This window comes from Peromyscus californicus, unplaced genomic scaffold (genome assembly GCF_007827085.1).
Source record: "Peromyscus californicus insignis strain IS unplaced genomic scaffold, ASM782708v3 Scaffold_9__1_contigs__length_137607984, whole genome shotgun sequence".
Classification (NCBI taxonomy): Eukaryota; Metazoa; Chordata; class Mammalia; order Rodentia; family Cricetidae; genus Peromyscus; species Peromyscus californicus.
In genome coordinates this window covers 100,312,031-100,336,927 of record NW_026294617.1, presented here as the reverse complement: position 1 = coordinate 100,336,927, position 24,897 = coordinate 100,312,031, and the positions used below count along the sequence as shown (strand labels likewise).

Genomic DNA, 24,897 nt, shown 5'->3' with positions numbered 1-24,897 from the left:
AGTCCTGCCGGGCTGGGGGCCGGTGTCCTGGGAGCTGGGATTTTACTGTAGTTTTATTAGCTGGACTGCATGAATATTTTACAAAAGATTTTTCTTATGCCCCTTTACCATCTTTAATGCTTTCATTAATGCACAAAATAACAGCTATAAATTGTGTGGAGAATACCAGTTTTGGAATTGGAAGCAGTAAATTTGAACTTCATATTGGACTGAAATATTTTTCATAAACATGGTATCCCCCAAGACGCAGGAACTGTTAAAGAAATGTGGAATGTGCCTCTTTTTATTTGTTGAAGAATGTTATGACATTTCGTGTTAAAATACTCTTCAGAGTATTAGTCGTTAAGCGGGTTCAGTTTAAATGACAAAAACAGTTCTACCTTCTTCTGAAGTGCCTCTAAGGCAGGCTCCACACTGATATGAAAGGCAGAGCTTCATTTTGGAAAAAAAAAAAAAAAGGCATTCTGCGGCTTGATGATGCTTGCAGAAGTGTTTGATGGACAGGGGCATGTGTGATGCCCAGCAGTTACATGATCCTTGCCGGGTGGAAGGCTCACTAGGTGGCGGTGCACTTCACCTTCCAGGCCTGGTCTCCAGGGCCATGGGCAGGCAGTGCAGGGTTCCCCCACAGAAAATGGGGCTTAACGCAAGGCCCCTGCTGGCATTTTGTTTTATCTGGGTTACTAAGGTCATAAATAGAATGAGGTCACAAACGGCAGTTAAGCGCCATTATTTTTTTCTTTCATAGACATGGTTCTTTAGTTTTGCAGACTTTGGGGTTCACGTTGAGGCTGCAAAGGCTGACTGTACACGATAGCAATGAAGTTGGTCACCCCAAGTGATACCTCAGCTTTCTAGTCCTTGTTGTTCCTTTGGGTGCATATTTTTAGCACAGCCATTTGTAGCTCTGTTGGCAAGTGCCCGCCGCCGCCGCCGCTCCTTATCCCTTAGACACCCTCACATATATAGCATATTAACCCTGAGCGCCATGACAGCATGTGCGGATTTCACATGGTGGCAGTGAACGGACAGTTGCTACTGTCAGTTTAATAACAAGCTGTGATATCACTAGTCAAAGAAGAAGCATACTTAATAATGGCCAGAGTTTGAACTAGTTTGTCTGCACAAAATTTGACCACCAGAAAAATATCTGTAAGGTTACTCTAAAACGATTTTCGCTCATTCTATTTTTTTTTTGACTAACCAAGTCTGACTTTTAACAACAAAAAAATAATTTCAATCATGAAGTATCTTATTTTTCTGAAATCTTCATTTAGCTCCAGATATTATAAAATTTGCTCATGGATCATACTCATTAAAAGTGGTTATAATTAATTGATGCTATAAATTAATTTCCCATTAATTTCTTATAACAATAAAGTGAAAATATAAAGTCTGTCATTTGAAAACTGCCAAGGTCTTTTTTAATGGCATGATTGATGGCTGCATCAGTTTCAAAGACCTCATATAATTTCTAAACATTCCCAAGGTTTACACTTATTCTTCCCGCAACTTAAACAGCATTGTATCTGCTGTCACATTTAGAGAATTGTGTAGCTAGTGTTGAACCTAGACTTTATTAGAGACTTGCACAATGTTCTAGTACTCTGAAATACAGCTAATTATTAACTCAGTACAGTCAATTATTAATTCAGTATTGTGAATTTATATTAATTCAGCTGCTCAATGGAAAGATCTGAGCTGGTTGTCAAAGTCAAAAAGAAGAGGCTTCAATATTTAAGTGCACGGCATTGAAGCATTCAGTGTTAACATTTTACTTTTACATATGGCAGTACAAAGTACATCTTGTTTTCAAAACATACTATGTTCCGAAAGTATATTCTTTTTAATACAATCATATCCTATGAACTGGCACTTCCCAACCTATTTTTGTGTTAAAGTTTAAGAATCCACGGTGGGGGGAGAGCTGTGAGCCATCTTGTAGGTCAGCATATATAAAGCTGTGTTTAGGTGAGTAAATGGTACAAGATGTTGTACTGTGCTATATATTACTATTATATAAGTGCAAATCTGAAAAGAAATGAAAAGTGCTGTAGTTCAGTATTTGATCATGGGCACTCCCAGAACACAGAGAGTCTGGGCAGAGTGAATGAAAAATACATGACTTAGGTTTCTTCAAATTCCAGTACCCATTCATAAGAATTTTTTTATATATTCATTTTCCCCAATTGGGAATCAATTGCTGTGATTATTCCTTGCATCCATCAATTCAGTACCACTTGTGTCCTTTCCCTAGGGCTCAGGAGGAGTGAAAGTCTGTCTGAAAAGCAAGTGAAAGAAGCTAAGTCTAAATGCAAAAGCATCGCTCTCCTTCTCACGGATGCTCCCAACCCCAACTCCAAGGGGGTGTTGATGTTTAAGAAGAGGCGGCGGAGGGCCCGGAAGTACACCCTAGTCAGTTACGGTACTGGCGAGCTTGAACGAGGAGAGGAGGAGGAAGAGGACCAGGAAGAAGGAGACAAGGACGAGATAAGCGAAGTTGCCTTTCTTGGAACGAGCGAGTCCGAAGTGGATGAAGAGTTCCTGTCTGACCCTGAGGACAACGCACAGGTTGTGAACTTTGACTGGGATTCTGGACTGGTGGACATTGAAAAGAAACTGAGCCGAGGGGACAAGATGGAGATGCTGCCAGACACCACAGGCAAGGGAGCGCTCATGTTTGCTAAGAGGAGAGAGAGGATGGAACAGTTCACAGCCCAAAATGAAGAGGAGAAGGTGAGTGCGATGCCAGGCAGAGGACCAGATGGGCTGCAGATGGACGGTCTGGGAACCCTGACTTCTTATCAAAAGAAGGAAGAGGAATCCGTGAGAATGCAGAGCTCTGTGAGTGAGAGCTCCATCCAGATGGGTCGGAGTCTTGGCAACATGCCACAACAGAATGGCTTCAGTGGAGTGTCTGAGACAGCAGGGGCCCAGAGGATGATCCCCATGAACAGAACCGCCAAGCCTTTCCTGGGAACTATGAACCAGCCAGCAGCCCCCTTCTCCCCAACACGGAGTGTGACAAGCCCGGTCTCCGACTTCCCTGCTCCTCCACCTTACTCTGCCGTCTCACCTCCACCTGAAGCCTTCTCCAGAGGGCTATCAAGTCCAATCGCTGGCCCAGCACAGCCCCCTCCATGGCCCCAGCCTGCTCCGTGGTCACAACCAGCCTTCTATGATGCATCTGAGCAGATAGCTTCCCGGGATGAGAGGATCGCAGTGCCGGCAAAAAGAACAGGGATCCTGCAGGAAGCCAAAAGACGGGGCACAACAAAACCCATGTTTACTTTTAAAGAAACCAAAGTGAGCCCCAACCCTGAACTCCTGTCACTTCTTCAAAATGCAGAAGGGAAGCGGGGCACTGGAGCTGGAGGAGATTCTGGGCCTGAAGAAGACTACCTCAGCTTAGGCGCAGAGGCTTGTAACTTCATGCAAAGTTCTGCCAAACAAAAGACCCCACCTCCGGTTGCTCCAAAGCCTGCGGTCAAATCCTCCTCCCAACCAGTAACCCCAGTTTCTCCAGTCTGGTCTCCAGGAGTGGCCCCAGCCCAGCGTCCTGCCTTCTCCACATCAAATCTACCAAACCCTCCACAGGTCACAGCTGTGTCCTCCATCAAAATAGCTCAGCCTTCCTGCCCACCTGCCCGGCCTGCAAGCGCACTGAACCTGGCTGGTCCCTTCAAAGGGCCCCAGGCAGCAGTGGTCAGTCATAACTACACACCCAAGCTATCAGCACCCACACCACAAGTAAATGCTGCGCATGCTGGGGCAGGGGGACCATCCAATGAGCTTCCTGGAATGAGCGGGAAAGGAGCCCAACTGTTTGCTAAAAGGCAGTCGAGGATGGAGAAGTATGTGGTAGATTCCGACACAGTGCAGGCCCACACAGCTCGGGCCCAGTCTCCCACTCCATCCCTGCCCGCCAGCTGGAAGTACTCCTCCAATGTTCGAGCACCCCCTCCTGTGGCCTACAATCCTATCCATTCCCCCTCATATCCACTGGCTGCCATCAAGTCTCAGCCACCGGCTGCCCAGGCCTCCAAAACGAGCAAGAAAAAGGGCAAGAAGCCTCTTAACACTTTGGATGTCATGAAGCACCAACCGTACCAGCTTAATGCGTCTCTGTTTACCTTCCAACCTCCCGATTCAAAGGATGGCCTCCCTCAAAAGGCAACAGTCAAGGTCAGTTCAACCCTGGCCATGAAGCAAGCCCTTCCTCCCCGACAGGTGAATGTTGGCTCTCCCACAAATGCGCAGGCTTCATCTGTGTACTCGGTACCGGCCTATACCTCTCAGCCCTCCTTCTTCGCCGAGGCCACCTCCCCAGTCAGTGCGTCCCCGGTGCCTGTGAGTGTTCCCACCTCTCCAAAGCCAGAATCAGTCTCCTCATCGTATTTTGTGGCACCAAGGCCGAAGTTCTCAGCCAAGAAAAGCGGTGTCACAGTACAGGTGTGGAAACCGTCTGTCGTGAAGGAGTGATCTCATAGCTGAAGCTGAGTGTCCGCTTTGCTTGAAATGAATCGTTTGCAGTGTTGAGTCCCTGAGAATGCTTAGCAGATCCTCAGCTTACTTAATTTCAGATACGTTACCTCCCAATCTGGGTCCAAGAAGCATACTAATATGTTTTTGGGTCAAAACCCCAACTCAGTTTGACTTAAAATGCATTTATTTCCTCTGCACACTTAAAACTATCTGTGACATCCCAAAATAGGTGTGTGTCATTACATCAAGTAAGCAGGATGCTTAGGATTTAGGCTTTAGCCACAGATAGCGATCAGAGTAACCAAGCTTGGAGGCACAGCCTTTAATGTAACATAGCTGTGCTCCCGTAGTAAAAGGACTCAAAAGTGGTGAAAATATAATGTGATGACGGAGATTCCCTTCAAGTCACTCTTCAGTTCTATTTCTGCAGGAATCAGCTCTGCCCAGTCATCTCAGACGCCTGCTTGTTGCCACAGAGAAGGGACTGGGAGACTTGTAGGGATTTATGTAACTTAGCAACAGGTTGTAAGGAGGATCTTAGCTACAGAGCACTAACTCTGTATTGGGCCCTTTACTAGGTGTTCTCACACACACTGACTCGTTTCAGAAGATGTATTTGAAGTAGTTAGGACAGGGAGAGAAATCTCGGTTATCCTTAGAAACGGATCTCCGTGGTCCCTCCCCAGGGTCTTAAGGAACTATTGAGTGTGTCTCCCGTTGCCCACAAAAGCGCTTGTTGGTTCTCCTCAGCTGAGGCAGAGGGTAGCACAGTAGAATGACGCAGCATCAAAAGGAGGTTGGACAGAGGGTCACGCGTGGCTGTCGTTTTGCTCTGAGAAGCCACAGAATTGGGACTGGAAGGGTTACTGAGCACGGGATCTGGGGCATGGAGACAAAGCAAGAACCGCTGTCTGGGTGACCTCACAGATTTCCTCAATCTGCTCTTTGGCACGCGCTTCCTCCACTGTCCCTTGCGATTCTCTTCTTGCGCCTTTATTTTCTTACTTACGTTTGACGAACCAGGTAGTTTGAACAAGGTTACCTTGTAACTCTGGACTGCTCACGCACCATGTTGTCATCCAGCTGGCTATGAGGCTAATAATGGCGCTGATGGCAAGCCTGAAGACCTTCCTCATATCTATTTTAAGTCTGAGTGCAGCCAACCGTGCAAAATGCTCAGTGTGAGTTCACAGAGAGGAGTGCAAGGCAGTTGTAACAGCTCCAGGGAAACCCTCTGCTTTGTGCAGGGGATGGGTGTGTCTAGAGATTTCATGGAAAGACTTCCCTGGTTCGAGAGCACACAGTGACACTTCAGTCTCAAGATACCTGTATTCCTGTCTTCTTCTGCCATTCTGCTGTATTCCACTATCCTATTAAAATATTACCTTACCCTCCTTATCTGTGCATCGGATGGATTCCTTAAAGGCTTCATGTATGACTTTGCTCTGAATCATTTCTCTGATGTTTCTCTTATAGCATCTGAATTTCCCTTTGGAGAGCGTCCATTTCCTTTTGGGAGCATCTGTAAAATATCAGGAGCAGTGGGTCAGCTACAGAGCAGTGGGACTCACTGTCCCACTCCTCTCTAGAAAACCTCCCATTGCTTTGGGTGATGATACAACTACAGGGAGTGATTTGCTCTCTATTTGCCTTTATGGAAATTGATTAGGAAGAGTCTTGCAGAATACACAGGACAAACCAGCCCCTTAGACAACAGCATGTTTGTGTTACTCATTACCTGCATAGGCAGTTTGTTGAATGCCGTGTATTTTTTTTTTATTATGGAACAACCAAAAATTCTTTCTTTATATGAAACAGGGAAAAGGTCATTTTTGTTTGTTTGGTTTTTTTCGAGACAGGGTTTCTCTGTGTAGCTTTGCGCCTTTCCTGGAACTCGCTTTGTAGACCAGGCTAGCCTCAAACTCACAGAGATCTGCCTGCCTCTGCCTCCCAAGTGCTGGGATTAAAGGCATGTGCCACCAGCACCTGGCTGGAAAAGGCCATTTTAATAACTTAGCTTTTTGTTTCATTTTGTTTTTGCTTTTCTGAGACAGGGTTCCTCTATGTAGACCCAGCAATCTTGGAACTCACTCTATAGACCAGGCTGGGCTTCAACTTAGAGACCCACCAGCCTCTGTCTTCCGAGTGCTAGGATTAAAAGTATATGCTACCAAAAAAAAAAAAAGTATGCCACCATGTGTGGCATAACTTTGCATTCTTAACATAGCATGAGTTAGAGGAAAGATATAGAACTTCTGGGTGCTCTTCCTTATGGCTGACAGGTAGCAAATTTGAAATCATTGGTTCTAAAGTACCCTTGTTAGTAGTGACCCAGAAGTATCCACAGTTATGCAGCGGTTTGTGGTGTGCAGCAAGGAGAAGTGTCCTTGCTCTGTTTCCTGTTGACTGATGGTCTCAGCAGAGCCACTGTTTGCACTTTATGAACAAAGACACAGCTAACATGGCTACGTTGTCTTCTTATCTGGATGGACACCTCTAAGAGACATGCTAAGCCTACAGACTCAGTACCTACAGTTTTTACAGATGGTAGCAGAGGCCTCATCCAGGACCACAGACAGAGTCCATGGGTGGAAATTAGATCAAACTCCCCCAAAGACTAGTGTGGGAAAGAGAAAACCAAGCCAACTCCCTGAGAAAGATGGGCTTCCCCCTCTTCTCCCTCCTGCCCGGAGCCAAGTATGCCCCTACCCCTGCCTTGGAGGTATGGCAGGGATGTCATTGTGGCAGGTAGGAGGCTAGAACTCTGGGTTCTAACCACTGCTGTACCCGCTTTCAAATCTGAGGCCTGGCTTGGCTTAGGTGGAGGTTTGTTGGGTCAGCTGGTTGGCTGGGTGAGGAGTCTGGAAAAGCAGTTCCTTTTTGCTTTCCTTTTTTTTTTTTTTTTCTGTTGATTGGTTCTGTTTTGTTTTGCTTGCTCCTTGTCTCTTCGTGAAGTCGATTTTTATTGTCAACAACAGCAATAATGGATCCCTGAGCATGCCTTGTATTGGATGCCTGAAGTGGAGTACCCAGAGGGATGCTTTATTCTCTGAGGTGATCACAGCCGCTGACTGGCAGAAAGGCTGTGCTAAATTCTTCTGCTGAGCGTTTCCCCTTTATAACGCCTCAAGCCTCTCTTCTCAGGAGGAACATGGTGCTGTGCACAGAACATGGAAGATTCTAGGAGGAAGGCAGGTAAATGCAAATACAAGCTCAGTCTTCCCCACTTTAGGGAGGAAGCACATTGACACCTTAACCCAAGAACACTCACTAGCCTGTCGTTAATACTTCCATCATAAGTGTGTTCTGTTTTGAGAAAGGCTAAGACACAGTGTGTGTATATAGACTATCCGCTGTCACGTTTTTAGAACTATGTTTTATAATGCACATTTGGGTGATCACTCTAGAACATGGAAAGTGGCACTATCTATCTACAATAATTGTTGACAATAGCACCCATCAACATCCCATTTAATGTTCACAAGAAGCAACTGTTTTTCAAGCACAGGAAAACATGTCTAAGTCACAAGTAGTTACTTAACATAAGCTGACATCATTTTGTTGCTATTTCATCACTATAATTTTTCTACCATTATGAATCATAATGTAAATATCTGATATGCAGGACATCTGATATGCAACCCCTGTGAAAGGGTCCTTCCACTCCCAAAGAGGTCACGACCCACAGGTTAAGAAGGCTGTTTTAGTGCCACCCTCTCTCAGCGTAGAACAGCTGTGGATTATCTCACAGCCTCTATTCTAGCATCCGTAGTCACATCTGGGACGTCAAAAACAGATGATGCTCTTTTAAAGGGATGAACTCACGCACGAGGCTGCTCTCCTGTCGGCAGTCACCGGGATAGAGGACACTAAGGGTCCTCGTTACCTCTGAAAGCACAAAGCTCGCTGAGGCACTTCCGGGAATGCCTACTCAGAGCGCCAGACTAGGGGTGATCAGTACTTACTGGGTATCACCTCAGTCACTTAGTATAGAGCCCACAAGCACCCACATATTAAGAGTGAATTCCTCAGTGTCAGCGGCGCTCTCCTGTGAGTCCCCCAACCAGGCAGTCAGGAGGTGTATTTGAAATCAAGGTCATCAAGAAGTGCCTGTTTTCCGAAATGCTTAATCTTTGACATGCTTTCCAAAGGAAATGTGGAGAGCACTTCAACTCTTCTGAAATCAGAGTTGTTGAGTTTATTTTTAATGTATGTATTAAATAATAAATAGATATTATATATATATATATATATATATATATATATATATATAATGAGAAAGTATGTAAATTCCAACAACCAATGTTCCCAGAAACACTGACCCCCTCTGGTCTTACGTCCCATATCTCTGGACTCTGGTGGGGACACAAAGACTTTTGTGAACACTTCAAAGCTGCTGGCAGAGTCAACGAGTATTCTGGGAAAAGGCCGAGTTGAAATTCTTCTCTTGACTTCCTACCAGGGTTGGCTCCAGCCACAAAGCAGACCAGTAACTCCCCACAGGGCCCGGACACTGGGCAAAGTGCTGAATGACCAGACACCACTTCTCCCGCTGGGAGCTTCCATCCCCCACAGGACCACTGAGACACAACCCTTTCCCTGAGAGGATCAGGTGAAGCCTGTCTCCCAAATGTTTAAAGTGTGTCCACATGATGCGTGCACGCTAATCTACCACTTGGTACCCAGAAATCAAAAAACTACTGAGAGGCAATTCAATGAGGAGAATTTAAATTTTAGCATTGTCAAACCTGGGGTTAGGGGTGTTGCTCAGGTATGCAGATAAAGGTTTCCAGGTTCAACCCCCCAGATCACTGTGAGGAAAAAGTCACATCCTGTCAGACATTGATCAGATTATTGATTTCATCAGAAGTTTGGGAGTTAACAGATGACTCAAGAGTAAGAAGAGGGTGGATTCTGCTGGACCCTACAAGTGACTTTTCTCATTGTGGACACACACATCAGATTTTGCTTTTATTTTTCCCTTTTATTATTTTTTTACATGTAAAGATCCTTGTGGTGGTCTCTGTTTCTCTCATCCTTCCTGCTAAAATGTTAGTCAGAGTCCCTAAGCAAACTCTCCCAAGACCTGCCCTTCAACCTCCCTCCCCTAACGGGAACACTCAGCAATGTTCAAAGCACGCTGCAAAGAGCTGATCCCTCAGTTCCCACCTCCTCTGCTCCATAAGAAATGTTCCTGGTATGTTCATGAGAACCAGTGTCAAGGCAAAGGACTGTAGTTGGCCCTGCATGAAAAAGAAATGCGCCTTGTAGGAATAAACAGAAACATGTTCTTCTGGGAAGTTGACATCCAAGAGTACAGTGTTGTGTTCTGTTGCACTTGATGATGGTGTTTTCACACACCGGACAACCCTGAATGGAGACTTCCAGTTCATATCAGGATGGCAGTTAGGGGTGGAAGCTGGGGCAGCCGTTCACATGGTTTCACAGCTTCGGAGGACTAGGTCAAAGGCATAAGGCAGGCGGGAGTTAACATATTAATCATCTGCTATACCTCAGGCAGTCTGTGAAATATTTATATAAACTGTAGTTTTATGTGATAATACTGTCCTTTTAAAGCCTGTAGCCACGAATCAGCTGAGTATGCTTCATACACTATCCTTTTGACCAGTGGTTCAGGTAAGGGAGGTAACATCTTTTGTGTCCATTTCATGGACTATAGAGGAGATTCTAAGACACAAAGGCTAGAGACCTTGCCCTAGGCTGTACACTGTGAGCTAGCATGCCCTGGAGAACTCAGTGTGCAGCATGCCTTCTTAAGCCACACTCCCTTTACTCCTTGGAATTACCCCAAGAATCAAGGTGTTTTCCTACTTTATGAAGCACCTGAAACTCAGGGTGGTTAACAACATGTCTAACAGTCAGAGAGGAGGGGAATTAAGAGAAATAAAAATGAAAAGCTTCCCCTGTCTCTACCATTTAGGTCTACCGACCTAGCTCTAAGATGTTTCAGTTCTTTCTGGGGTCAGAAGAGTTACTGGTGCTTTTGTGGTAGTTCTGAGCTTTGGGTAGTGGATGAGGCTTAGCTATACACCTGCTGGCCAAGACTCTACTCCCTATACAAGACCATATGGTTTCCACTCTGGGCTCTCAGTCCCTAAGACCTGCTAGGTGTCTATTGGGCAAGCAAATTCACCATCCAGTTCCCTGTGCTGTATACGTGACTTTGGATACAATGAGTGACCTTAGGAAGGACAATGCTGTCATCATAAGATAGTCCATAAATTGATATACTATGATAGCTTGGTGGAAATGGAAATAAGTCTCTGAGAAATATCTATTTTATAAGTTAAAATAAAAAAGGCAGCTCTGACAGTGAGTTTGTGTGCCTAGGTTACATTCACTGGCTAGGCACGGGATGCGATTTACAAAGTAGATTGGGGGCTGGGGATGTAGCTCAGTGGTAGATCGCTTGTCTAGCATGTGAAAGGCCCTAGGTTCAATCCCTGGGATGAAAAAAGTAAAATAAAACATAACAAAATCTTAGAAGGGGGTTGGTGACATAGGGGAAGACAGCACAGGTAGATATGCAGACTAAACACGGGGAAGCATCCTCTGGCTTTACGCCAGCTAGATGACATGGAGTTCAAAGAAATTTCCTGCTAGGTAGTCACCAGACTTGGGTTATTTCAAAACCCATAACTCACCAGTTTTCAGTGTGTCAAAGAATACAAGTACTTACCGTTGGGATCCGTGAGACTAACACTTCTGGTTGAGCCAACAGCCGCCCTGGATGTACATGGAGGGATCAATCCCTTCCTGCAATGCAGACCCCATTGGAAGATCCCCCACCACACACAACTATCCCTGTCCTAGTAAGGGTTACTATTGCTGCATTGAAACACTATGACCAAAAGAAAGTTGGGGAGGAAAGGGTTTGTTTGGCTTATATTTCCACATCATAGTCCATCATTGAAGGAAGTCAGGACAGGAACCCACGCAGGGCAGGAACTTGGAGGCAGGAGCTGGTGCAGAGGCCATGGAGGGGTATTGCTTACTGGCTTGCTCCCCATGGCTTGCTCAGCCTGCTTTCTTATAGAACCCAGGACCACCAGCTCAGGGATGGTGCCACCAATGGGACCCTCCTCTATCAATCACTAATTTAAAAAGTGCTCTAGAGGCTTGCCTCAGCTCAATCTTAGGCAAGCATTTTTTTTTTTTTAAATTGAGACTCACTCGTCTCAGATGACTCTAGCCTGGGTCAAGTTCATATAAACTCAGGCAGCACAGTTCCTCTCAAATACTTCCCCACAACCATAGTTAACACCTTACATTTCAGGGGAATATGCCAGACCAAATCCTTCAAACTCCACTCTAGTCTCACACGTCACCAGGTTGCTCATTGGGACCAGGACAATGAAGGACCGAGAGAAAACAGCAAAGAAAGAAAACCCTCAAATTTTAGTGAGAATGACACTAAATAACAAAATTTCCCCCAAATTTGAGAATTAAAAAGAAGCTGGGATTTGGGGGTGGGGTATAGCTCAATAGTACAGTACTTGCCCAGAGAGTATGAGGTCTTGGGTCCTTAGGGCTGGGGAGGGGATTGGGACCTGATTTGATTTGGGATGATAAAAAGATAATCACATCTTAAGTCAGTGGTTCTCAACCTTCCTAATGCTGCGACCCTTTAATACAGTTCCTCATGTTGTGGTGACCCAAATCATAAAATTATTTTGTTGCTACTTTATAGTTTTTCTACCGTTATGAATCATAATGCAGGATATCTGATATGCCGCCCCCAAAGGGGTCATGACCTGGTTGAGAACTGATGTCTTAAGTGGATTCCACGCCGGATTACATGGGATAATGCATGTATACTCTGAGCACACAGAGGCACTCCCCCCATCTTTCTTTTTATTTTTGAGATAGAATCTCACTGTGTATCCCTGACTGGCTTGGAGAGACTCTCACTACAGAGTCCAGGCTAGCCTGCAATCTTGCAGTGATCCTCATGCCTCAGCCTCTTGAGTGCCAAGATGACAAATGTAGGCCACTATTCCCACACCAGAGGCCCATTTTATAGTGGATTAGTGTGTGCCCTTCAGGGCTTGAGAGATGGCTTAGAGGTTGAGAGCACTGGTTGCTTTTCCAGGAGACCAGAGTCTGAATCACAGCACCTGTATTGAATAGCTAACAACTGTAACTCCAGTTCCGGGGATACAATGCCCTCTTCTGGCCTCTGATGGTACTGCACACACGTAGTATACAGACACACGTGCAGACAGACATACACATAAAAATAAGCAATTCTTAAAACAAAGAAATAGTGTGTCCTTGGAGCCAAAGTGCCTTCATCTTAATCCAGCCCAGTTTCTTGTGAGTTTCAAGGCTTTACACAAGTGATTCTGCCTCTTCACACCTCAGTATCTCAGCTGTGAAAGGAAAATTACACAAATGAGTGTGCAGTGTATGTATAGGGCAACCCCTGGCATGTAGAAAGCACTTAGTGAATGTTAGAATTGTTCCTTCTACTAACAACACTCCCACCATCAACAAGAGCTGCTGTTTCAAGAACTTTACAGGGAAATGTTACCTGGCCAGCTTTGTGTGTTCTTTGTTAGTATGAATCTCATTTTTAAGGGAACTACCACAGCCAGAGGAGAGAAAGCAGAAGCATGATGGGAATGTGTGTAGTTCAGTTAGTCGAATGCTTGCCTACATGCACAGGGCCCTGGGGTCAATCTCCAGCACTGTATAAAACTGGGTGTGGTAGAGCATGCTTGAAGTGCCTGCCCTTGGGAGATTGAGGCTGGAAGAGCAGGAGTTCAAACTACATAGGGAGTTTGAGTCTAACCTGGGCTAGAGACCTTATTTAGTATCTATATAAATCTCATATTGACCTCAGAAATCTAATCCTCAAAGTATTTGAGAGGTCTTCATTGATGTATGTTGTTGTTTATTTTAGATTTGTTCTTGCTATGTAGTCCAGGATAACCATGAAACTCAGTGCTCTGACCTCATCCAATGCTTCAGCTACCCGTGTCTGCCCCTCCCCACCCCCAAACACTCCCTGTCTGTATGCCCACTCTCTGCTCAGCATGCTTTTCATTGTTTGGCTTTGTAGTCCTCAGGTGTGCTGGCATAGTTTCAGTGAGTACATGGATGAGATCATGGTGAATTTTTGAGACAGTATTTTGTAATATTTTGAGATAATATTCAATTCAAAAGAATGTTATCAATAGAGCAGATGCGGTATACTTAGTAATATGGAGAGTACTCTTTGGGGAGAGATATTTGTAAGTCAAATATATTCTCAAAGTAGAATAGGTGGTATTCTGAATAAGGTTCAGTAGGATCCCTGACGCCCACCATATAGGAAGGGGAGCATTCTGCCCCTCCTTTCCCAAATCTACCCCACACCTCCAGTGCTCTGACAGCGGCGCCCACTGAGGGTTCACTGCAGGCCACTGTCTTAGGCCTCTGAGAGCAAAGGGTCAACCCCCCTGTGTTGCAGTTCTAGCTTTCTCCTGCCTGAGAGGTTGCTTTCCAAAGCCACAGTGAAACCTAGGCCTCCACAGAGCAAGCACCCAGCTCCCGGGAAGGCCGGGAGCCAGATTCAGAAGTGATGCAGGGAGGGACCTAACAGCCCAGGGAATTTTTGTGGATTTCCTGGAACTTCTAGAATGTTTCTGAGTCAGAAGCACAAGCCGGAGGTCTGAAGACTTGATCTTTAAAAGATCAAAACAAGCTTCAATTTGGAATTTTTATTTGGATCCAGAGTACTTTTTTGTTGCAAATATTATTAAACTGACGTTTCTTAGTTTTCCGCGTGTGACATCTAGTTACAGTTAAAAACAAAGCACAACTGGGCCCTAACAGCAGCAACTGAAACCAAAAAGCCCCAACTGGGTCTTGAGTTGGCTTACCCTTAGTCATTTTTCTTCTAGTGTCTTTCAAATGTGTAAATGCCCTCAACAGTCCATCCGCTCCAGCCTAAGAGTCACTACAGAACAAGCCGGACCGGGATAAAGCAGGTGGTCGTTGAAGTTGTGAACTAGTCCTTCAGAATCAGGTTTCCGGTTTTCTTTCTTCTTTTTTATTTTAAATTCACTCTCAGCACCAGTGGATGGTGACCTGGCCACCTGGCCTGCTTGTTAATGTTTGTCTGATATGGCTAACTGTAATTCTTCACGGTAGCCTGTTAAGAGCTTCGTGGATGCTGGAATCTGAGTTAGGAAATGCCTGCTGAAGCCAGCTTAATGGTGCAAACTGGTAATCCAGCATGTGGTAGGTGGAGGTAGTAACGGAATTCAAGGGTGCAAACTGGTAATCCAGCATGTGGTAGGTGGAGGTAGTAACGGAATTCAAGGTCACCCTCGACTACAGAGGAGTTTGGAGGCTAGCCTGGGCTTCCTGAGACCCTGTCTCAAACAAAACCGAGCCGGGAACTACGCGCTGAAAGTAGCGCAATTCCGTGGGTGATACTGAAACAATATGTCACTCCAAACATTTGATTTTAATTTTAATTTGGTAATTCATCAACTCAGCGAGATTAATTCCTTTGTACATAGCACATTTGTTTGAGTAAAGTGTTATCCTTTCGGTGTTTTTATTTACCTGGGGTCTCATTCTGTGGACCAGCATGCTGGGAACTCCAAGGACTCCTGTGGAGTCTGCATTTTAAGTGTGAGATGACAGGATGAACCACCATGCCTGACTTTCTGGTGTGTTAACGCAGGGTTTTCCAACTTCCATTCCCAGAGGAATAAAGATTGGTGCGGCCCCACCTTAGGTACTTATTTACTAGATCTGGGTGGGAGCCAGGAATTTGTCCTCTAACGCACCGACAGGTGATTTTGATAACTAATTGCTTGCGCACCGCATTTTATAAATTTCTAACATGGGTCAACTTTATTCGTTAAAACTACTAAGGGTTTGTGAGCTCCACCTCCGGGACAACTTGACCAGTCAGAGCGGGGCTGTGCCCCCACCCCATCCCATCCCCACCCCGCTCTGAAGCTGCGGAGAGGCTCTAAAGCAAACGTGATGTCCAATGTCCACCAGGTGGCAGCAGACTCTTCCCCACGCCCAGAGCTGCCCAGGCGGCCATTCCAAAGTTCGTGGCTCAGCAACTGACTTTCCAGTATTGTCCTTGTTTTATTGAAGGATAGGAGAAGCCTCGAGATGTGATTTTATCAGATCCTTCACTGCTCGTCAAGGATGAGCATAAATATTTTCAAACATAGAATATAGTTTTATCACTTAGAAGGACAGTTCTGAGTTCTTCAGGATTTTTTTTTCTTTGTATCTTTTGGAGAAGGGATTGTCTGCCCTTGGTTTGGGGGCCTAGATCTGCTAACTCCAGTCAAAAATGTTCTTACTAATCTCTTTGGCAGTGATCAAAACATTCTTATTGGTCTAAACTGGAGAATTCTGAAGCATTTTGAATGCTAATTAGCTATATTTCCTTTTTTTTTTTTCAGGTTTTTTTGAGTTCAAGGCCAGCCTAGACTGTATAAAAGTAAGACCCTCCATGCTCTTCCAATAAATAAATTAATTAGTTAATGAAATAAAATATGACAGACTAATAATATTCCATCTCTCGGGTATACAATAATTTCTTTCTTTCCTAGTCTCGGCCTATTTAAGTGCTGGGATTAAGCATAGTGAGCCACCATGCCCAGATAAAACGACTCCCACCACACAAATGAGGCCAGATTTGAGAGGGACATTGTGACTATTTGTTAAAAACTTCTTTTCCATTCTTTCTCCAGCATTTTTTTTTAAATGGATAGGTTCATAAATATTTCAGACATGTGTATGTGGGGATTTCTGTTTTCTTCTCTCTGCTTTCTCCCTCTGCACTTTTAAGGACTTAGACATTATGTTGCTTTTAGAAGTTGTCATCTTAGGCTAAAATTACCTATTCAAGTTGGACCAGAAGATGATTGTAGATGATTCATGATGTTTTTTGTAAATTCACTCATATGTTTAAAAAAATTAATATTGAAAGTGGAAAATGGTTCTCAATAAATATTTAATCATACCAAAACCGATACAAACTTGAAGACAAGCCAAAGAAATAATCTTTGAGAAAAGTGACAGACCTTCACTTCATCATAAGAGGCCTGGGAACTCAGAGGAGCAGAAGGGAGGCAGTTTTTTGGTGACTTGGGGGCCATCAGCTCAGAATGACTGCCATGCTCTTTGAGTGCAGGCGACAGTTTTTAAGCTCTTCCTCTTTAAGGACGCAGGAGGGCACAACCTTCCACATCATCTAGGTCTTACCTCTCCCTCTGTGTGTTTCTCAGGAAAAAGAAATGTGGATTCATCTCTACATTTTATATCCCACTTACTGTAGAGCTTGCCAGATGTGTAACCTTGAAGGCAAGTGTGGCTGTTAGTGGTTTACTCGGATATAGTTTTTGCTGTGATGTTGGCATGTAATATCAGATACTATGTTTTGTGTGTTCATTAAGAAATCTATGTAATAACAGCTAGTGCTGAACACAAAATTAAATAAGTGTTCTCCAATTTTAAAAGCTAGGTAAGGAGAGCAGGAGTATTAGCTCAACAATTAAGAGTACTGGCTGCTCTCGCAGAAGATCCAGGTTCAATTCCCAGCACCCCCAGGGTGACTCACAACCCTCTGTAACTCCAGTTCCAGGAGATCCGATACCTGCTTGTGACCTCCAGGCACTAGACATGCCCATGGTGCCCATACACACAGACAGGCAAAAGACTCATACACACAAAGTAGAAATGAATGACCCTTTAAAAGTTCAGTAAGTATACTGGCATTCTAATACCTCATAAGACATTAATAAGACAAAGACAGACAACTTAGTGGATTCAGACTTCTAGAAGTGAAGTGAATACTTCCCATTTCGGAGAAAGCTGCTTCCAGCCCCGAGCAGTGCACACACCTATAATCCCATGTATGCTATAATGCTTGGGAGGAGAAGCAGGAGGAACACAGGTTCAAGGCCAGTGTGCACTACGCAGTGGAATCCTTTATCAGCACTGCCCAAATGTCTTACTCATGTTTGGAAATCACAGGATCAAGACTGCCATTGTGCATTCTGCTTAACCCTCCTTTACTCCTTAGTCCTTTCTCTACTTCAGAAAATTGGTCATTCATTTGAAAATCCCCACCTGCACTCTAGAATTCCTTTTTCTCTAAAATGAAATTATTTTGTAAATTTTCTTTTTCTTTGTTTGTTTTTGTTTTGTTTTTAAATCCAGGATTTCTCTGTGTAGCCCTGGCTGTCCTGGAACTCACTCTGTAGACTGGGCTGGCCTCGAACTTAGAGCTCCCCCTGGCTCTCTGCCTCCAAAGTGCTGGGATCAAAAGCATGCACTACCATGCCCAGCTGCAAATGTTCTTAAGTAAGAAAGGGTCTTAGTTACTTTTCTATGGCTGTGATGAAACACTGAGGCCAAGCAACTTATAAAAGAAAGCATTTAATTTGGGGGCTCGTGGTTCCAGAGGGTTAGAGTCCATGACCATCAAAGCAGGGAGCATTGTGACAGGCAGGCATGGCACTGGAGCAGTAGCTGAGAACTTACGTCTGATCCACAAACACGAGGCAGAGAGAAAGAGACCTGACTGGGAACCTCAAAACTTTTGGGACTTCGAAGCCCACCCCACCCCCTACCCTGTGACACATCTCCTCCAACAAGGCCACACTTTCTAATCCTTCCCAAACAGTTGTATGAACTGTGAAACAAGCATTCAAATGTGAGTATATGGGGGCCTTTCTCATTCAAATCTTCACAGGAAGATATTAAGCAAAACTTCCCACTTGGACCAGAGAAACATGCAAAGTGAATTAATCACAATCTTTGTTCGTGAGCGCAATGGCCATGTCATGTCTGGAAGACTGAATTTCACAGCTCTCCTCTCTGTCCTGTGGCTCTTACATCTGTCTGACCCCACTTCTATGATATTCCCTTGGTTGAGAAGAGGTTGATACAGATGTTAGGGATAAACACCCAACAGTCCCTTATTATCAGCACTTTGACCAGTGATGATGAGCCTTTGCCTACTACAAAAAGAAGTTTCTTGGACGAAGGCTGAAAGCAACACTTACCTATATGTATAAACTTAATATTTAGAAGGACAACATGGACATTTAGCAAAACAGCAGTAATAGGTTCCTCCCTAGACCCTATGAACTCCCTAACCTTGAATTATTCAGCAGGTTTACTGTATCAGGCATGAATCCCTCCTGGGGAGCAGCACCCAAATCCAATCAGAAAACAGTTGGTTACCCCCATAACAGTTGTGCCAGTGTTGAACCCCTGGGCATACTTTGACTGGCACATCAGTATTGTAGCATGCGGGATTCAGCACAGGGTAAGATCATTGATGTCTTAGCAGCATTGTTTGGAGGACTCTGGACCTCCTTGATCAGTAATTCAGAGGGAACTATCTTACGCCTGGCATTGAGATTTCTGATTAGTGACCCTGTCTTCTGACAGGAGCATTATCCACCCATGCAGGGTACTTCTGCTCAAGCATCTTTGAAAAACAATTATATATTTTTATATTGGTTTATAAAGTAGTAGACCTTGATAAAGATGTTTATGTATGTTTTCTCTGGTTAATCCACTTCCACCCCCTCTCTTCAGCCCACATGCCCCCATTCCTGATTAAACCTCTAACCCCAAGCATTTCCCACTCTCCATTAATATCACATATATTCTACTATCTCCTACATCCATCAAGGCCTCTTTTCTCCCTCCTCTCAAGGACCCTTTCTGACTCTGTGACCTTTGCAGTCACTCCAAATTAAACACACAAATCAAAAATTTCAAAGCTAGGCATCACGTATTAGAGAGAACATGTGGCACATATCTTTCTGAACCCAGATTAGATCACTTAGTAAAATATTTTCCAGTTCCATCAATTTTCCCACAAATTAAATTTTATTTATTTATTTACAGTTGAACAAAATTCCATCGGGTATATGTACCACATTTTTGTTACCCATTTATCAACTGATAGACATCTAGGCTGATTCCATTTCCTACCTATTCTGAATAGAGCATCAACAACCGTGGATGATTGAATGTCTCTGTGGTAGGAAACAGAGTCCTTTGGATATATTTCTAGTAGTGGCTACAGGTGGGTCATGCAGTAGTTGTATTTCTGGCTTTTTGAGAAACCTCTGTACAGATTTCTGCAGTGGCTTCGCCAATCTACAGTCCCACAAACAGTGGGTAAGTGTTCTCCTTTCACCACACCCCCACCAATGTTTGGTTTCATTTGATTTTTTTAATGATAGACAGGGGCAATATTGTGTCTTAGAGTTTTTATTGCTGGGATAATTCATGATGACCAAAAGCCTCTTGGGGAGGAAAGAGTTTGTTTCATCTTATAACTCTCACATCAAACTGCATCACTGGAAGGAAGGGTAGGAACTCAAGGCATGAATCTGGAGTCAGGAACTGTAGCAGAGGCCATGGAGAAACACTGCTTGCTTACTGGCTTGCTCTGCATGGCTTGCTCACCCTGTTTTCTTATATACCCCAGGACTATTTGCCTAGGGATGGTACAACCCACAATGGGCTGGGCTCTCTTACATCAATTATTAATCAAGAAAATGCCCCCACAGCCCTCCCTACATACTGGGTGATCATATGGAGGCATTTTCTCAGTTGAGATTCCCAACTCTTAGATGACTCCAGGTTGTGTAAAGGTGACAAAAAACACTAGCCAGCACAGATGGAATCTCCAAGTAGTTTTCATTTGCGTATCTCTGATAGCTAATGATATTGGAAATTTTTAGAATATTTATGGGCCATTTGTATTTCTTTTCAAGAACTCTCTGCTCAGTTCCATCTATTTTTAATTGAGTTGTTTTCTTAGTGTTTAGCTATTTGAGTTCTTCGACTATTCTAGGTACTAATCCTCTATTAAGTGTATAGCTTGCAAAAATTTTTCTTCCATTTGGTAGGCTGCCTCTTCAGTTGACTGACAGTTTTCTTTGTGCTGTCCAAAAGTTTTCACAGGATCCTCTTTGTCAGTTATTGGACTTATTTCTTGAATGATCAGAGTCTTAATCAGAAAGCCCTTTACTACATTTCTATCTGGAAGTATACTCCATACTTTCTACAGGTTTCAACTTTCAGGTCTGTACAAATCTTTAATCCTTTGGAGGCTGAGGTTTCTGCTGGGGAGAGATAAGGATAGTTTCATTCTTCTATGTGTAGATGGATGTCCAGTTTCCCGAGTACTGTTTGTCTTTTCTCAGGTTTAGATCAGTAGTTTTGGTACCTTTGTCAAAGGTCAGGTAGCTATAGTTGTGGGACCTTGTATCTGGGTCCTCTTAAAATTTACCCATTTCCTTTAGAGTTTTTCCAATTTAGTGGAAGATATGTATTTTAGGTAAGACTTAATGATTTTTTAAATTTCATTGGTGTTTGTTGTAATGGCTCCTCTTCCACTTCTAATCTTATTTGGGTCCTCCCCCCATTTCTGTTAGTTACTTTGGGTTATTTATGTTTGTCAGTCTTATCTATCTTTATTTCAAAGATAAATAACTTCGTTTCCTTGATTCTTTGTATTGTTTTGTTATTTCCATTCCATTAATTTCTACTCTTAATTATTGCTCTCTGTCCACAGAATTAAGGTTTGACTTGTCCTTATTTTTCAGATCTTTAAAGTATTTCATTAAATTACTTACTTAAGCCGGGCGGTGGTGGCTCACGCCTTTAATCCCAGCACTCGGGAGGCAGAGCCAGGAGGATCTCTGTGAGTTCGAGGCCAGCCTGGGCTACCAAGTGAGTTCCAGGAAAGGCGCAAAGCTACAAAGAGAAACCCTGTCTCGAAAAACCAAAAAAAAAAAAAAAAAAAAAAAAAAAAAAAATTACTTACTTAAGATTGCTCTAATTTTTAAGGCACTTAGACCTTAGAAGTTCCCTCTTAAGACTGCTTTCATTGTATTTCATAGGTTTTGGTATGGTATGTTGTAATTTTCATTTGATTCTAGGATTTTAATTTTTTTCCTTCTTGATTTTTTAAAAGGACCCATTCATTGTTCAATAGTTTATTGCCTAATCTCCATGAGTTTGTATATGTTCTAGGGTTTCTTTTGCTATTCATTTGTAGCCTTAATCCATTATGATCAGATAGAATATAGGAAGTTATTTCAGCTTTCCTATATTTGTTGAGAATTGTTCTGTGTCCTAGTATATATGATACATTTTAGAGAAATTTCTGTGAACTCCCAAGAAAAATGGGTATTCTTTATTATTTTTATGGGTGTTCTGTAGGTGTCTATTAAGTCTGTTTGATATATAACATCACTTAATTCAGAAATTTCTCTGTTTAGTTTTTATTTGGATGACCTATCAACTGGACAGCATAGAATGTTTGTGTCGCCCACTCCTATTGTACTGAGGTTGATTTGTGACTTCACATGCCTTCTGCTTTATGTAATGTTTGTTTTATGGAATGTGGTGCACCTGTGTTCAGGGTGTTAAGTTTAGAATTGTAATGTCTTCTTGACTGATGGTCCCCTTAGTCAGCATGAAGTAAGCATCCTTATCTGTTCTCACTAGCTGGGGTTTGAAGTCTACTTTGTCACATATTGTAACAGTGACACCTGCTTGTTTCCTACGTCTATTTTCTTGGAATACATTTCCCTATCCTTTTATTCTAAAGTAGTGTCTATATTTTGTAGTGGGCTACATTCCTTACAGACAACAAGTAGATTGTTCCAACTTTCTGGTCCCATCTACTAGTCTGTGTCTTTTGACTGGGGAATTAGGACCATCAATATTCTGAATTATTATTTAAAGATGTGTATTTATTCTTACAGTTTGTTAATACTGGATTTTTTACCCTCTTCCTTTCTTGCTTAACTATTATTCTAGTATGGTTTATCCTTTCCAGTGGCCTTATGTATGGGGACATTCCCCCTTCAATCTGACGAATTCCTTTCAACATTTCCTGAAGAACTGGCTTAGTGATCATAAATTCTTTTGCTCTATTTTTACTATGGAAAGGTTTTTTTTTTTTTAATTTTCCTTCAATTATGACAAGTAGTTTTTCTGGTTAGTCTGGGTTGACAGATGTCTTTCAGAACTTGAAATACATCATTCCAATCCCTTCTGGCTTTTAAAGTTTCAATTAAATAATCTGCTGTTTTCTTAGGGGCTGGCCTTTGCATGTTTGTTGTTCCTCTCATTGTTTTCAGTATAGTTTTATTTTGTTCTGTGTGCTTTCATTTTAATATGACAAGTGAGGTTCTTTTCGGGTCTTGTCTGTTTTGTGCCCTAAATACCTTCTGTGTCTGGATATCTTTTCCTAACTCTGGGAAATTTTCTGTTATGATTCTTTGGAAAATGTTTTCTATGCCTTTAGAATGAGAATTCTTCTTCTTCTACTGCATAACCCAAATATTCAGTCTTTTCAGAGTGTCACATATATCTTGGTATCTTTTTTATTATTTTATTGTCTTAGTTATTTTTTCTATTGCTGTGAAGTAACACCATGATTGAGGCAACTTATAAAAGAAAGCATGTAATTGGGAGCTTGCTTATACTTTCACAGGGTGGGTCTATGACTTTCGTGGCAGGAAGCATGGCAGCAGGCAGGCATGGTGCAGGAGCAGGAGCTGAGAGCTTCCATCTGATCCACCAACAGGAGACAGAAGTGACAGAACTAACTGGGCCTGGCTTGGGCTTCCAAGACCCCAAAACATCCCCAGTAACACACCCCCAACAAGGCCACACTTCATCCTTCCTAAGCAGTTCACCAATTGGGAACCAAACATTGAAATATATGAGCCTGTGGAGGCCCTTCTCATTCAAACCACCACATTTATCTTCGTCCTTGATGGATTGTTCCGTTCCTGCACACTGTCTTCAAGCTCACTTATTCTGTCCTCTCCTTGATCCATTCTATGGCTTTTTTTTTCTCTTCCTTTTCTTCAATTTCTGGTGCTCTGGATTGGAGTTTCTCCAACATTTCTATCTTTGGTGAATTCCTTGTTTATATTATGCATCACCAAGGAAGGAAATTTCATTCAACTCTTTGTGACTTTGATCATACTTACAGCCATTATTTTGAGTTCTGGATGGGGTTTCATCTAACTCACTCCCACTAGGTGCCATTATTGTAAGGCTCACACTCTCACCAGGTGCCATTATTGTAAGGCTCACACTCTCACCAGGTGCCATTACTGTAAGGCTCACACTCTCACCAGGTGCCATTACTGTAAGGCTCACACTCCCATTAGGTGCCATTATTGTAAGGCTCACACTCTCACCAGGTGCCATTATTGTAAGGCTTGCACTTTTTGAAAGAGTTGTGGTGTCTTGTTTTTCTTGTTGTTGCTTTGGTTTGGTTTGGTTGTTGTTTTTTTGTTATGTTGGGATTTGTGCATCTGGTGTTATTTTGTTACTTGGTTTAGTTTTTGATCGGCTATTCCTTTCAGTTGAAATATTTGCAATTTCCACACAGAACTTCAATGTGTTAGAGTTGAATGTGTTGTAGTTCAGAAAATAATTCCTCAGTCCAGGAGCTCAGGATGCCTGGTACAAACTCCATATCATTCCCCAAATAGAACATGAACTGCAAGAGCAACCACAGCTGCTGAATGGTGCCACTACTCAAATATTTTACTAGCCAATTAGCAACAGTGGCTCCTTTGACTTCAATAACCTTTTGAGGCTAAGCAGCCAAGGACAGTAGGAAGTGCACTTGGATTTTAGTTAACATGTTTGTTTTCTAGAGAGAGAGAGAGAGAGAGAGAGAGAGAGAGAGAGAGAGAGAGAGAGAGAGAGAGAGAGAGAGAAGAGAGAGAGAGAGAGAGAGAGAGAGAGAGAGAGAGAGAGAGAGAGAGAGAGAGAGAGAGAGAGAGAAAAGAAAGTGTGGAGGAGGTGGGGAGAATCTGGGAGGAGTTGAGAGAAGGGAAGCTATGATCGGATTATATTGTAGGAAAATAATTGTTTTCGAGAAAAATACATATATAAGAAACCATCATGTAACCTAAAACACACCTACTAGAAAGTAGGATTTGGATTAGGAGGGAGCAGAGTAGGTAAGGAGCGGGAGAAGTATTAAATCAACACTGAGTAGAAAACAGAATGAGGTGGGGAAAGTGGCTGGGCGACGAAAGCTGGGAGATGAGGGAAGACGAGAGAGGGAAATCCGGGAACGTGTACAAGATGTGGCTGAAGACCGTAGTGAAGAAGGCCTTACAGGACACCATGTGGGGGCGCAGAAGCAGCAGACCTAAAACCTAACTGTGCTCTCTACAAGCAAAACCAAAGCCATCATGAGACACATGCGCAAGTGTAGTGGGTAGCCATTCCAGCAAGAGTAGAGATTCAGCAGTGGAAAATAAAAAACGAAAGACTACTTATGGAGTAAACTGCTGGTACAGCCTCACAGAGTTGAAAGACAATGTTTCTGGACCACTCTGTGTGCTGTGCTGG

General features: G+C 43.2%; 1 protein-coding gene across 1 annotated transcript in view; it reads left to right on the top strand.

Moving 5' to 3' along the window:
• Positions 1-24,897, top strand: part of Synpo2 (synaptopodin 2) — a 172,148-nt gene that overhangs the window by 120,885 nt on the left and 26,366 nt on the right. Inside the window, exon 4 of the mRNA XM_052731240.1 lies at positions 2,258-4,452. Coding sequence (XP_052587200.1) covers positions 2,258-4,452 — 2,195 coding nt within the window. The remainder of the gene's footprint in view (positions 1-2,257; positions 4,453-24,897) is intronic.